This window comes from Perissodus microlepis, chromosome 3 (assembly GCF_051167445.1).
Source record: "Perissodus microlepis isolate ML-2025 ecotype Zambia chromosome 3, ASM5116744v1, whole genome shotgun sequence".
Lineage (NCBI taxonomy): Eukaryota > Metazoa > Chordata > Actinopteri > Cichliformes > Cichlidae > Perissodus > Perissodus microlepis.
Genome location: NC_140463.1, coordinates 51,074,996 through 51,089,553, shown reverse-complemented (window position 1 = coordinate 51,089,553; position 14,558 = coordinate 51,074,996). Strand labels below are relative to the sequence as shown.

At 41.4% G+C, this 14,558-nt stretch overlaps 2 protein-coding genes across 6 annotated transcripts in view; both read left to right on the top strand.

Annotated features, from left to right (window-relative positions):
- The window catches only part of LOC146391817 (protein NLRC3-like), a 94,253-nt gene extending 88,000 nt beyond the window's left edge, over positions 1-6,253 (top strand). For all 5 annotated transcript variants that reach the window (XM_084915783.1, XM_084915793.1, XM_084915775.1 and 2 more), the window contains one exon: positions 6,043-6,253. In XM_084915783.1, coding sequence (XP_084771909.1) covers positions 6,043-6,238 — 196 coding nt within the window. In that variant the 3' untranslated portion in view covers positions 6,239-6,253. The remainder of the gene's footprint in view (positions 1-6,042) is intronic.
- A 4,114-nt stretch (positions 6,254-10,367) lies between these two features.
- On the top strand, positions 10,368-12,241 carry LOC146391816 (sentrin-specific protease 2-like). Its single transcript, XM_084917459.1, has 6 exons — positions 10,368-10,430; positions 10,552-10,640; positions 11,316-11,421; positions 11,619-11,724; positions 11,873-11,934; positions 12,028-12,241. Exons 1-6 carry the CDS (start codon positions 10,374-10,376, stop codon positions 12,118-12,120), a joined length of 513 nt encoding a protein of 170 aa, XP_084773585.1. The 5' UTR covers positions 10,368-10,373; the 3' UTR covers positions 12,121-12,241.
- Positions 12,242-14,558: the final 2,317 nt, after the last annotated feature.

Genomic DNA, 14,558 nt, shown 5'->3' with positions numbered 1-14,558 from the left:
ACGAGAGTAGGAGTGATGGACGTGAGAAAAAAGTATATTCCTTACTGGTGGGGTGAAGGGAGCGCCATGCATCGCAAAGACCAAAGTCGCTCATATACTGTTTGATTATATTTGTGGATTGCCAATTACGCTGAGTTCCTGCTGTATTGAGCCTATCCATGTCTTCATTTAGTCCAAGGTTGAGGTCGCCTCCAAGAACAAGTGTGCCATCTAAGTGTTCAGAGAGTGTACTAAAAAAACCGTGAAAGAATGAGGGATCATCAACATTTGGACCATATACACTTACAATACATATGTTTTTATCACGTATAGATAGTTTAATGATTAAGAATCTGCCCTCTGGATCTATAACTGTATCGAGTACTGTGAAATTAATATTTTTATGTATTAAAATTGCTACTCCCCTTTGTCTAGAATTATAACAAGCTGAGAACACATTAGGAAACTCAGGTGTTTTAAGTTCACTCGAACCTCTAAGAGGTCTGTGGGTCTCTTGTAAAAGGACATCTGCCTGTAGTTTTTTGAGTTGGTTAAATATTTTTAACCTCTTTTCTCTGGAGCCAGCTCCATTTATATTCCATGTAACGAACCTTAGTGCACCCATAGATGTCTGTGTATAACTAGGGATGTATGCTGTGTGTGTCGCTTAGACAGGTAGAGAGAATACATCACTTGAGAGAGAATACAGACCTGCAGACTTTTAATGAGAATCTTTGTTTGGCTTTAATCTGCAGATGAAGGAGGAAGATGGTGTCACATTTAGGCTTCCATAATGTCCACAGTCTGTCAGTGAGATCTGATCCAGAGTCAGAGTGAAGACACACATTTGGACTGTTTCCTATTTTGAATCTGACTCCAGAACATTTTGAATGAGGTCAGCTCAGTGAAGAGTTCCAGCTGGAAAGATGATCTCTGTTTGCTACCTGCTGCTGTCAGGTACGACTGTTCACGTCCACATGCAGGAAAAAATCTGCTGACTGCAGAGGTGGGTCGAGTATCCAAAAATTGTACTCAAGTAAGAGTAGCATTACTTTAAAATATTATTACTCAAGTAAAAGTGAAAAGTAGTCGTCAAAAAAGTTACTCAAGTAAGAGTAAAAAAGTACTTGGCGAAAAGACTACTCAAGTAGCGAGTAACTGTTTTAAATGTCCGATTTATTTCTTAAATAAATGTTATCAGACAAACAAAAATAAATAAATATACAAATTTTACTATTTTCAAAAGGAATATATGTAAAGACATCAAAATAAGGCACAACAATTCTAATTTCCAGATTTCAGTTTTTCACAACATAAAGCTTTTTTCACCAATACCTACAGTAAATAATATAAATATATAAACAGTGCAAACAATTTCCAGTGACAAGATATGCTGTAAACTTTATATTCATTTTTGCTCCAAATGGCACAACAGCCTCAGAGAAAACAGAGCGAGGCATCTTCAACATATGTTCATACAAGGCAGCTCAGTTTACCATAAATTGTATGGGTGTGCATTTATTTCTGCATTTTTAGCAAAAATGTGCCATTTCTTCACTCAGTGAGGTGATGGTTAATGTTCTGTCCTTATTGTGCGTCCCTTTACCCAACTTGACAGACAGCTAACGGTTTCAATGAACATTGGAGGCGGAAGTAAGTTTAAGGCTTTTTACTTCATCAGTAGTTCAATGATTGACATCCTTTTCTTCCCGTAAAACTAAAAACAAACACAAAGTAAATGTTACAAGATGTCTTTTCCTTTTTACTCACACTTCTAGGATATGAACTATACTGTTATATAGTATGTGTAATCAACAGCGACTCAGTATTGATCACAATACAACTTAGCGAGTTTAGCTTCCTCAAAGATAAACATAGCAGATGAAATAACTGGTTTCTAAACAAATCTCTGTAATAGAAATGCACCAAATAAACTTGTAAACATGTTGTACATTAATACTCACAAGCAATAACTCTCCAAGGCAGAAACGTTTTAAAGAGCAACAGCATATTCTGCAGCCTAACAAGCGACCAGCCTCCTGTTTCCTCTACCCACAGGAACAAAGAAAAATCCTACCAAAATATAAGCTGGTGAGTATTCCCACTATGACCAGCAGAGGGTGCTGAAGAGAAAGAACCTATGCATGTCATAACAGTTAAGCTTCAGCAGCAGTTTGCTCTCAAGGTTCTTGCTGTGAAGCTGTAACTGTTTAGCAGTGAACATGAGTCCTGCATGACTAAGAAGTCCTTCACAAGCTCCAGATGCAGGAAGAACTGTATTGACTTTGATCGACAGCTTCTTGATGTGACGAAAGCCATGCAATAGATCCACACTTCCAGTGAATGGACATGAAAGGTACCTCTCCAGCTCCCCTGCTTCTGGCTTTCCTGACCCCATGGATCCATCATCTTCGTCGAATAGGCCGCTGTTTGTGCTGGCCTCATCCAGCTCTGTGTCTAGGTGATGTCTGATGAAGTGGAGACCTGTGGAAAGATGTAAGGTTTTCAAAAGAATTAGGTCTGGTCATTATAGTGCTGTATACACTGCCAAGCTGCAGATGTTTGTTTGGAGCTAGCCTCCAAAAGCTGGCCATACACTGTACGATTTTTGGCCCATTTTGAGCCGATTTCAGTCGTGCAACCGTTTTGGGGATCGGCCCGAGTTTTGCCTTAATCATGTGTGCATCGTATAGTATACATGGGGTAACGAAAAGCAGTTAACACCTCACGACCAGCTCCCAATCAACAATCGTATGGTCGCAAGATAATCAAACCTGTTTGAAATCCTGTCGCCCCTCAACGCAGCCTCTCACACTGCGCACGCACAAATACAGAAATCAAAGAGAAAAGGTGGAGCAGCACGGCAGTGCAGCGTGTGATCTGGACACAAGAGATGGAGGCACAACTTGTAGGATGAGGCAAGCTCATCTGAGTACGTAAGCGTAGAGCTGCCACCCAGGCAAAAGAAAAATAGAGCTATATCACGTTACAACGTGAAAAGTTTATTGTCATAACAATATACTTTTCATGTTCGTGCAATATACCTTTCACGTTTGAACAATATGTATATTGTACGAACGTGATAATTATGTATATTGTACGAATGTGATATTATATTGTTCAAACGTGAAAGGTATAATGTACTAACATGAGGCAGCTCTACGCTTCCGTATCCGAGGCTTTTAAATGTGGCCTCACAAAATTATCACGACTACAACAACCATGAAAAGAGTTGGATGGACATTGCTGCTCAATCACAGCTGCCTGGTCAATGTTTTCCATTAGTAATTTAGCAAAGTTGATGGTGTGTGTGCGTGTCTGTGTGAGTGAGTGAGTGAAAGACACAAAGAGGGAGAGCGAGGGACAGATTTTGTATGATAAGCTTCATGTTATGGACGCACAGTTTGAGCACTCAGGTCGCATCAGAGCATCAGGCCGTATAGTGTGAGACCCTGCATCGTGACCTATGAACTTCTAACCTCTGCGATTTAATTGTACAGTTTGAGCAGGAGCTGAATAACGTGACTGAAAAAATAAAATAATATCGCAGTGTTTGCCCGGCTTAATGCAGACTGTTTAAACGAAACAAGCTGCTGTTTCACATAATAAACCCTGTCACCCGCAGTATTGCCTTCTGTTTTAACAGTTAAAGCAGTAGAGACGAGCTGTTTGCATGTGCATGGAACTCTAGCGTCATTAACCAGGCTAGCTGTTAGCTTATAGCTCACGCTAGCTAACCAGCGAGCAGTTAAAGGGACAGCCGAAGCTGCACAAAACACCCACAAACTTATCTCACTACAACGTAGCGCCGAAAATATGACTTGCAGCTCGAGCTTGACACAGCTGCTGTAACATAAGACTGAAATCCAGCTAACCACAGCTAAAAAGATATTTACAGAAAACTTACCGTTTCCTCAGGTTACACGAGTTGAGTTGTTTCATGCTGAAAAGTTGTTGTTTTGGCTCTCACTGAAGACACCGACGCTGAAGACATAGCTGTTCTTTTGTACTGCTTTTAAGCGAAACATTCTTTGTATAGTCAAAGGAGCTTGCAAAGAAAAGCGTCTGGACTTCTTTAAGTTACTTGAAGACGTTTCACCTCTCATCCGAGAAGCTTCTTCGGTTCTAAGGTCAAATGGTGGAGAGTCCCAGATATAAACCTAGTGGGAGTTTCCCCCCACAGAGGGACAAAAGGACCCCCTGATGATCCTCTAATCGCCTGAGCCAAGGTGTGAAACTGGGTGTGGGTCCCAATCAGCCAGAGTTTCGGGTGTGTTCATTGTGAAACCTGGCCCCACCTTATCGTGCGAATTCCTGAGGTCAGATGGCCCAGGATGTGAGTGGGCGTTAAGGCGTCTGGGAAGGGATCTCAAAACTGGATTATAGATGGCAGAGAGTTGGTGTCGTAAACCCCCGCCTCTGTTCAAAGATGGTCGCTCACAGTGGACATAGATGGCTTCTTTCACTCCTCTTTCAAACCATCTGTCCTCTCTGTCCAAAATGTGAACATTGGCATCCTCGAAAGAGTGACCTTTATCCTTAAGATGCAGATGGACTGCTGAGCTGAGTCTTGTCCTGTGGAGGTGGCTCTTCTGTGTTGTGCCATGCGCTTGTGAAGTGGCTGTTTGGTCTCTCCAATGTAGAGGTCTGGGCATTCCTCGCTGCACTGTACAGCATACACCACATTGTTAAGTCTGTGTTTTGGCGTTTTGTCTTTCGGGTGAACCAGTTTTTGTCTGAGCGTGTTGCTGGGTCTGAAATGCACCGGGATGTCATGCTTGGAGAAAACTCTCCTAAGTTTTTCTGATACACCGGCTACATAGGGGATGACAATGTTGTTGCGTCTGTCCTTCTTATCCTCCCTCGCTGGTGTCTGGTCTTCTTTTCTGTGCCTCTTTGCTGACTTTGGACAGAGAGGACAGATGGTTTGAAAGAGGAGTGAAAGAAGCCATCTATGTCCACTGTGAGCGACCATCTTTGAACAGAGGCGGGGGTTTACGACACCAACTCTCTGCCATCTATAATCCAGTTTTGAGATCCCTTTCCAGACGCCTTAACGCCCACTCACATCCTGGGCCATCTGACCTCAGGAATTCGCATGATAAGGTGGGGCCAGTTTTCACAATGAACACACCCGAAACTCTGGCTGATTGGGACCCACACCCAGTTTCACACCTTGGCTCAGGCGATTAGAGGATCATCAGGGGGTCCTTTTGTCCCTCTGTGGGGGGATACTCCCACTAGGTTTATATCTGGGACTCTCCACCATTTGACCTTAGAACTGAAGAAGCTTCTCGGATGAGAGGTGAAACGTCTTCAAGTAACTTAAAGAAGTCCAGACGCTTTTCTTTGCAAGCTCCTTTGACTACGATGACCTGGATGACTGAGAACCTTCACAGACACATTCTTTGTATATGAGGCCAAGGCTGTTCATCCTCTTCAGCTCTAGCGTAGACTCTGCCATTTTTCATGTTTCTTCTTACTGTGTGTCCGCTACTTTGAAACGCTTGGGCCGCTCTGCTCGCCACAATTTCAAACTGGTCATGTGACTGTACGGCCACATCTCATTGGTAAAAAAGTTACCGGAAACTCCACTGGCGGCATTTTATCTAATGCATTAAACTAATTTTTTTTTTTTAAAAGTAACGAGTCGAATTTTGCAAATGTAGCGGAGTAAAAGTACCGTTTCTTCTTCACAAATGTACTCAAGTAAAAGTAAAAAGTATCGTGCAAAAAAGGTACTTTAAAAGTACGTTTTTTTCAAAAACGTACTCAAGTAACTCGTTACTACCCACCTCTGGCTGACTGTTACCAAACGGAGCAGAAATCTCATCACTGGACAATAATGATGAATGAACTCAGAGCTGCTGATATCAGATCTGTTTTTCAGGGGAACTAAACACAGAAATGATTGGCTCATTTTAGCTTTCTGAGCCATTATCTGCTGGTGTGTCGCTAGTTGGCAGAAAATGATTTGTATTCCTTTTCAGAGCTTCAGTGTTTATTAGTCCAGATCCAGGTGACAGCAAGTCAAAATGATGTTACCTTTCATTCTTTATACAGATTGATGAACTGTGGTTTGTCAGAGATCAGCTGTGATTATCTGGCAGCAGCACTGAAGTCCAACCCCTCCCATCTGAGACAGCTGGACCTGAGAAACAACTACAAGCTGCAGGATTCAGGAGTGAAGCATCTGTGTGGTTTCCTGGAGAGTCCAGGATGTGGACTTGAAACTCTGAGGTCAGTCAGCATGTTTTAGTTGTGCTGAGATGAATATGATGTGAAAGTTGTCCTGACACTAAACTGCAGACATCAGGCTGATATTATACTGATCCACACTGAGGATCTTCATGGTAAAGTCTGTTTTCTTCTTCTCTGGTTTAGTCCATTGACTGTACCAGAACAATGTTCACATTTCAAACAGTGATACTCAACGTATGGCCTGCGGCCCACACGCGGCCTGCCCACCTTCCCTGATTCAGAGAGAGGGGACCCTGATTAACTGTGTAGTGTTCTTCCTCACAGTTCTAAGTATCAGACACAACAATGAATAATCCACAGCTGACTGTCTTTAGCAGGTCAAAGGTCACGGCACACAGCAGACAGTGGGAAATATTATAATTCTGATCATTTATCAGCACATATCCATATGTATAAAAACAAAGCTGACACTGTGAGACTTGATCAGAGGTGTGATCATCACAGCAGAGGCCTTTGTGTCAAAGTCACTGAGGATCAAACAGAAACACATGAAGCAGATTTTCCTGTTCTGGCTTTTTATAGCAGATAACCTTCAAAATATTCTGCAGTCGATCAAAAACTGAAGCAAACCATGAATCAACATGTGAACATGACCTGATGCTACTGAAGTGAAGCAAAGTTACAGAGGTTTGATTACAGACACAGCTGAGAGTTTGTAATCTGTCATCATTTTAAAAGGTTTAAATTTCTTCAGTATTGAACAGCAGAAATGAGGCTTTGTTTTCGGAGGCCGACAGCAGTGAACACAACAGCAGACTGGTGCGTAATAAGCAGTGAACAATGCAGGAAACAGATTTTTGAAGGTAAACTGTTCTTGAAGTACACTGAGAGAGAGAGAGCTGTGCAGGAAGTAAACGTCAAAGTCAGAGAGAATTCATGACGATGTTCATCAAACGTAAAGCGTAGTTTGGATCTTCTTTTGCTGCTGGTTCAGTCAGTTTTGGTTGGAGACAGATGAAACCTGCAGCTTCAGGATCTGTGAGCTGTCCACTTTCAGCCCCGACGGCGTGTCCGTGTACGTGCCGTCGAGTGAACGATCCACGCTCTGTGTTTTCATCTTTGTGTGTTTAGCTGCTCTCATTTACTGTTTTATCTGGTTGGTTGTTGTTGAAATACTTTTGGAAGCTTTAACCTGAGATTCTGGCAAAATACATTTATATTAAAAATTGATTCAGGATTGAATGAATCAACATCTTGATTCATTCATCAACATTTTGCACTCTTGGTGGCGCTGTCACTTGGTGTTCCCTCGCTCAGCTTATTTGCTTAGTAATTTAAATTAACAACTTTTACATACATTCTGTTTTCATAGTATAATCTTCACGTGCTTCATCCGAAGCACACTTTCTGTGTACTCACTACCTAATTTATAGCCAAAGTATTCACTCACTGTCTCTGTACTGTTTCGCTAGCTTAGCTTAGCTCGTAGCTGACTCGTTAGCACCATGGCTACTTCACCTGTCCCTCCTGCACTTTCTTGCTCATTGTGTCAGATGTTTAGTTACTCCTCGGCCTCCTTTAGCAGTAATGATATCTGTAACAAATGTAGCATATTTGCAGCTCTGGAGGCCAGGATTACTGAATTGGAGACTCGGCTTCGCACCCTTCATTCACCCGTAGCTAGCCAGGCCCCTGTAGCTGGTGCAGCCGAAGATAGCGTAGGCCCCGCTAGCTGTTCCCCGGCAGACCCCAAGCAGCTGGGGAAAGAGGGCGGCTGGGTGACGGTGAGGAGGAAGCATAGTCCTAAACAGAAGCCCCAGGTACACCACCAACCCGTTCATGTGTCTAACCGTTTTTCCCCACTCGGCGACACACCCGCCGGGGGTCAAACTCTGGCAATTGGTGATTCTGTTCTCAGACATGTGAAGCTAGAGACACCGGCAACCATAGTCAATTGTCTTCCAGGGGCCAGAGCAGGCGACATTGAAGGAAATTTAAAACTGCTGGCTAAGGGTAAACGTAAATTCAGTAAAATCATAATTCACGTCGGCAGTAATGACACCCGGTTACGCCAATCGGAGGTCACTAAAATCAATATTGAATCGATGTGCAACTTTGCCAAAACAATGTCGGACTCTGTAGTTTTCTCTGGTCCCCTCCCCAATCAGACCAGGAGTGACACGTTTAGCCGCATGTTCTCCTTAAATTGCTGGCTGTCTGAGTGGTGTCCCAGAAACGATGTGGGCTTCATAGATAATTGGCAAACCTTCTGGAGGAAACCTGGCCTTGTTAGGAGAGACGGCATCCATCCCACTTTGGATGGAGCAGCTCTCATTTCTAGAAATATGGACAAATTTATTAAACCCCCCAAAATATGACTATCCAGAGTTGGGACCAGGAAGCAGAGTTGCAGTCTTACACGCCTCTCTGCAGCTTCTCTCCTCCTGCTACCCCCCCAAAAACCCATCTCCATAGTGACTGTGTCAGCTTCCAAAAGACAAAAAACAAACTAAAAACCAGCAACAAACAACTTAAACATAAACAATTACAAAGAAAGAACAGTACAGTATCCACATCTGAACCAAAGAGTAAAACAGTGAAATGTGGATTATTAAATATTAGGTCTCTCTCCTCCAAGTCTCTGTTAGTACATGACTTAATAATTGATCAACAAATCGATTTACTCTGCCTTACAGAAACCTGGTTGCAGCAGGATGATTATGTTAGTTTAAATGAATCAACACCCCCGAGTCATTCTAACTACCAGAAACCTTGAAGCACAGGCCGAGGGGGCGGTGTGGCAGCAATTTTTCACACCAGCCTATTAATTAATGAAAGACCAAGACAGACTTTTAATTCATTTGAAAGCCTGATGCTTAACATTGTCCACCCCAGCTGTGAAACTCAGAAACCAGTCTTACTTGTTATCATCTATCATCCACCTGGGCCTTACACACAGTTTCTGTCTGATTTCTCAGACTTTTTATCTGATTTAGTTCTGAGCTCAGATAAAATAATTATTGTGGGTGATTTTAACATCCATGTAGATGCTAAAAATGACAGCCTCAACATGGCATTTAATCTGTTATTAGACTCAATTGGTTTAACTCAAAATGTAAAAGAACCCACCCACCACTTTAATCACAATCTAGATCTTGTTTTAACATATGGCATAGAAAATGAACATTTAACAGTGCTTCCTGAAAACCCTCTCCTGTCTGATCATTTCCTGATAACATTTACATTTACAATAATTGATTACACAGCGGTGGAGAGTAGACTTTATCACAGTAGATGTCTTTCTGAAAGCGCTGTAACTAAGTTTAAGAATATAATCCACCCACTGTTATCATCTTCAATGCCCTGTACCAACACAGAGCAGAGCAGCTATCTGAACGCTACCCCAACAGAGGTCGATTATCTTGTTAATAATTTTACCTCCTCACTGCGTACGAGTCTGGATACTGTAGCTCCTGTGAAAACTAAGGTCTCAAATCAGAAGTACCTGACTCCGTGGTATAATTCTCAAACACGTAGCCTAGAGCAGATGACTCGTAATCTGGAGAGGAAATGGCGTGTCACAAATTTAGAGGATCATCATTTAGCCTGGAGAAATAGTTTGCTGCTTTATAAGAAAGCCCTCCGCAAAGCCAGAACATCTTACTATTCATCACTGATTGAAGAAAATAAGAACAACCCCAGGTTTCTCTTCAACACTGTAGCCAGCCTGACAGTCAGAGCTCTTTTGAGCCAACCATCCCTTTAACGTTAACCAGTAATGACTTCATGAACTTCTTCACAAATAAAATTTTTATCATTAGAGTACGTCACTGTTAAACAGGCTTAAGAAAGCATTAAACGTTATTCTGCAGATGGTACAAGGATCGCATTGAAAATGATTGAAAATGAACTCCATGTCCAAAAACAATCCTTAGAAAGACCTTTATTAGTCTTGGAGGAAGTAATGTGCAAAACCACTTATAAAAAATATAAGATAGTCCTGCTTCTTGCACAGGTTAAAGAAATGAGGGGTGAAACATGGCTGTCGCAGAGTACTTTATAAGTGGATGATATATAATATATCATAAATTGCTTTAATAAAAAAGGACTCTAAACAACATGTTATTGCATTTCTTTTTTTTATGTCTGAAGTGAATATTTTTATTGTTTTGTTTCAATTTAAGATCAAACCCATGGAGCATGAAGTCATTCTGGGAATTGTAAATGAACATCATCACTGGACATTAGTGGTAAAAAAATAATTGCATTTACAATATTCATCAAATCAGTTTTATAAGACAAATGCATGGCATGCAGATAATCTTAAGTCTTGAATTATTACATGTAATTCTCCACATAATTTTACTGTAGGTCATTTACCCACAAGAAAAGAAGTCACTGTATCTTGATCCACTCGGAGAAACTAAACAAGGTATCCAAAATTGTTTGGAATCAACAAGGTAAGGATAAATGTTGAAATTTATTTTGACCCTTTATTAAACTCTTTGTTGCTGTTGTTATTTTTGTGTTTATTATGACAATTATAAGTATGATGTCAATCCAAAAATTTTTTAAAAAACAATTGGTACTCACAATTAAAAAACTAGCAGCAACAGGTTTAAATTTTTGTGTTGGCCTTCTGATATTGTGGTGTTATGGGTTAATTTTGCCTTTAAAGAGAAGTCTCCCCATGTTTCAATGTTTATTTGAGGACCTGATGTCTGTATGAGATGATGTTTTTACATTAGAAAATACAGCACGGGGAGAATAATGTTTAGTAGTTGCATAAAGTGTTGCGGAGGTTTAGCACTAAAACATCAGACAAATGTCTAAAATAATTTCACATAGGTTATACATGTGTGAATTTCATCTTTGCTCCTCCTCCACATCTCTTCAAAGTGTACTGTGTAAGTGATTGATTTCTATATCATGGGCGGAAACGGGGAAAAAAGCACAAGTAATTGTCCACGGAAATGCGTTGTAGACTTTTAAAAAGTAATGATTTTAACAAAACAGTGTGGTCAGTGTTCTTAACTTGATGTTCAACAGACACTTAAGCTCTCCATACTGTTCACCTTTTTGTGTCACCAAAATTTTAAAACATGTTATTTGTTTTTATTGTACTTGTCTTTCAGGGCATTCATGCGAAAAAAAGGATGCAAAGTCTCAAGATGGACTTGTGACACAGTCAAACACCCAAAACAAGTGGACGCTACCTCATGTGGAGTCTTTGCATTGAAAGTACAAGTCTTAACCGTAATACATACATATATACGAGAATATTGGAAATGTTGTGTTGTAATAAATGTTAATGACAGGAAAAGGAATACAAGATAATTACACAATAAAAGAAAGAAATTGATTCACAGAAAACAAATTACTATAAAATAACATTTACGATATTAGCCTATTTAGTCATCTTAGAATCTCTTTTTCAGTTTGCTGAAAAGATCTTGCGAAAAGAGTCAATAGACTTTCCGTCTACAAAAAAGGCCATAAGCACACACAGGCTGCAAATTGCCACCACTCTTCTCCTAGAGACAGGCAACTCATTTTCCACCATTCAACGTTCTCAGATCATGAATATTTTCATCATGATGGCTGTAGAAACAAACCATATAGTTGTTTGAATGAAGTAATAAGTGCAGTAGGTAGTATACTCTATGTGCTATTTTTTCACTTTTTAAAACAGATGACTTGACAAACATCTGTCATTTCTGCGGGGAAGAAGAGCATGAAACTGACAACAAATGGGTAATGACATCAAGAAAGACTGCTAAATGTTATGATCAATTCCCATAAATGAAATTTTAACATTGGGATTTGTAATTATGTATTTTTTTACAGATTCAGTGTGAGATGTGTTTGCGGTGGTTCCACCAGCTCTGCGTGAAAAGCCCACCACCAGAAGATGTGTTTATTTGTTTTGCTTGTACATAATTGACACTAAAGGTCCACAGCTAGTGTTCTTATGGCACACATTGTTGAGAACACATATCTACATATATAGATGTAGATGTTAAATTAAGAAGTCTAAAAAAACCAAATGGTCTCCAAAGTTACTGTAGTTATTAGTTACACTGTGATTTATTTTGCAAATAAACTCTTTCGTGATACCAACGCCAAGGTGCATTATTGATGGGGGGGGCACATTTTGGCAGCCGATGCCACACAGCCTGATAAAATCTGTATCCCTCAATAACTTTTGCTGTGAATAAGACATCGTCTCCAAAGTTACTGTACTTATTGGTTATACTGTGACTTATTTGGCAAATATACCCTTTGTGATAGCAAAGACAATATGGATTACAGATAGGGGGGGCACACATTTTGGCAGCCGATGGCACACAGCCTGATAAAATCTGTATCCCTCCATAACTTTTGCTGTGAAGAAGAAATCGTCTCCAAAGTTACTGTACTTATTGGTTATACTGAGATTGATTTTGCAAACAAACTCATTCGTGATAGCTTCGCTACAAAGTGTAAACTGAGTGTAAATTCACTGGAGAGCGACGTGTTTCCATGATCGCATCTGGTTTTACAGTATTATAGTATCAAAGTCTTTTTCTAGACAAAGTATTCCCAGCAGGTTATTTCAGTGTACAGTTTAAGGTAAATTGTCTTCCACACGGCACATTACAATGTCACGAAACTAATATTAAATTCATCGAGTCTGCTGTTTTCCACCTTTTACTCTTTATTGCGTCGACTGCAGATCAGTGACAAGTAGCGTACAGAACGGAGCTGGGCAAGTGGCTCCTCCTACTTTGCGCGCTCCCGTGAATGGGGAAACAATTTTTGATGGGGGTAACTACTTTGGCACAACACCGGAACACTTTTCCTCTCCTTTTTCCTCCCCCTTACCCTCCCTAACCCTAACCCTGCCCTAACCCTAACCCTTTGAATTAATGCAGGCTATACACCACAAAAACATCATTGATAAAGCTATTTTGACCGAAATCCCCCCTACGGGAATGAGGAGACAGATATTAAAACTCACAGCATTTATCAGACCCTCCTCCCCCACGGAGGAACTTGGGGAGGCAGTGGCTAGAAATACACAGACATGGTTGCAAAATAGCCTTTCTATACTGCAGGAACACTACACTAAGATTATGGCACATCACAGTCACATAACATGGGGTGATACAGCTTTTCAGGTCACGGCAAACTGGATGACAAAGCGTTACAAAGCCAGGTTAGCCGAAGGTACGATGGAGGCAGTCAGATCTCTACTCACTGAAAACTTGGAGGGCTCACACATCTCTGCTCCCTCGCATCTGTAGAATCCTTTGACGAAGAGACGACAGATGAATTAAATCTAGAAAGCGAGGAGGAATTTCCACCTCTGAGTGAAATAAACAGACTAAAACAGACATCGTTATACCCTGAAGTTCAGATTACAAAAAACCCTACCACTCAGGACTCACAATTTACCCCTTTGATAGATGACCCCGCGCCAATACCACAGTTTAATAAGGTCAGAGATGACTTACCAAGCCGGGTTATTTCTCCTATCGTCCCTGGAAACAGCGAACAGGTGACCGGGTCTGCTCGGGATCCACAGCGGACAGGTGTAAGGTCCTCCTCACCATCGTGCCCCCCTCGTGCTCCTCTTTGTCCCTCCTTGACCTCCCACCCCGTGTTGAGACAGGGGGAGGGGGAGAGACCAAGGGGTAGGTAAAGTTAGGCCTCCGATCCCTCAGATAGATGATGATTTTGTTCCCTCTAGAACAAACTGGAGAAAACCTACAGATACAGCAAATAGGAGCGAGATACAAATTAGACCTGAGGCACAGAGAGGACAGCAGACTATGACTAAGAGTCATTCATTTCACCAGACGAAAAACTGTAACTCTAATGTGTCAGTGTTCCAGGTTAGTCCGGAGATACAAGCCTGTAATGACGGGCCCCAAAACACCAATCAGACCCATTCTTCTGCTGCCAGAGCTCTGACTGACGGTGCAGGGGCGCCCCCTGGGGGAATGGAGGTTGGGATTAAAGCTCGAAAGGAGAAAGGAGGGCAAGTGGCCAGGCAAAGCTGGTGGGGAATAAAACCAACAACATGATGATGAAAAGGTCTGAAGACCACAGTGTGGCCGAACACCAAAGTGTGGAGACCTCATCTGACCCCAAAAATAGCCACCTTGCCGCACCTCTAGTTAGATCCACCTCCCCTCAGGGGCTCGCTCCTGATACGGTAGAGAACGAGAGAGAGAGAGACAAAAAGGTATAGAAAAATAACAGACGCTAAATGGGTGTCGTCCTAGTTATCATACAGCCAGAAAGGGCAGAAAAATTGCAGATTGGGCATTCTGTGGTAATAAGCCAATTTGGTTTTTGCGTGACTCTAATTTAAACCGTATACCGGCCTACAA

Coding starts and splice junctions, on each gene's coding strand:
- LOC146391816 (XM_084917459.1), top strand. CDS start 10,374: ATGGAGCATGAAGTCATTCTGGGAATTGTAAATGAACATCATCACTGG. Junction 11,725..11,872: donor CACTCTTCTCCTAGAGACAG/GCAACTCATTTT, acceptor TTTTTAAAACAG/ATGACTTGACAAACATCTGT. Junction 11,935..12,027: donor ATGAAACTGACAACAAATGG/GTAATGACATCA, acceptor ATTTTTTTACAG/ATTCAGTGTGAGATGTGTTT.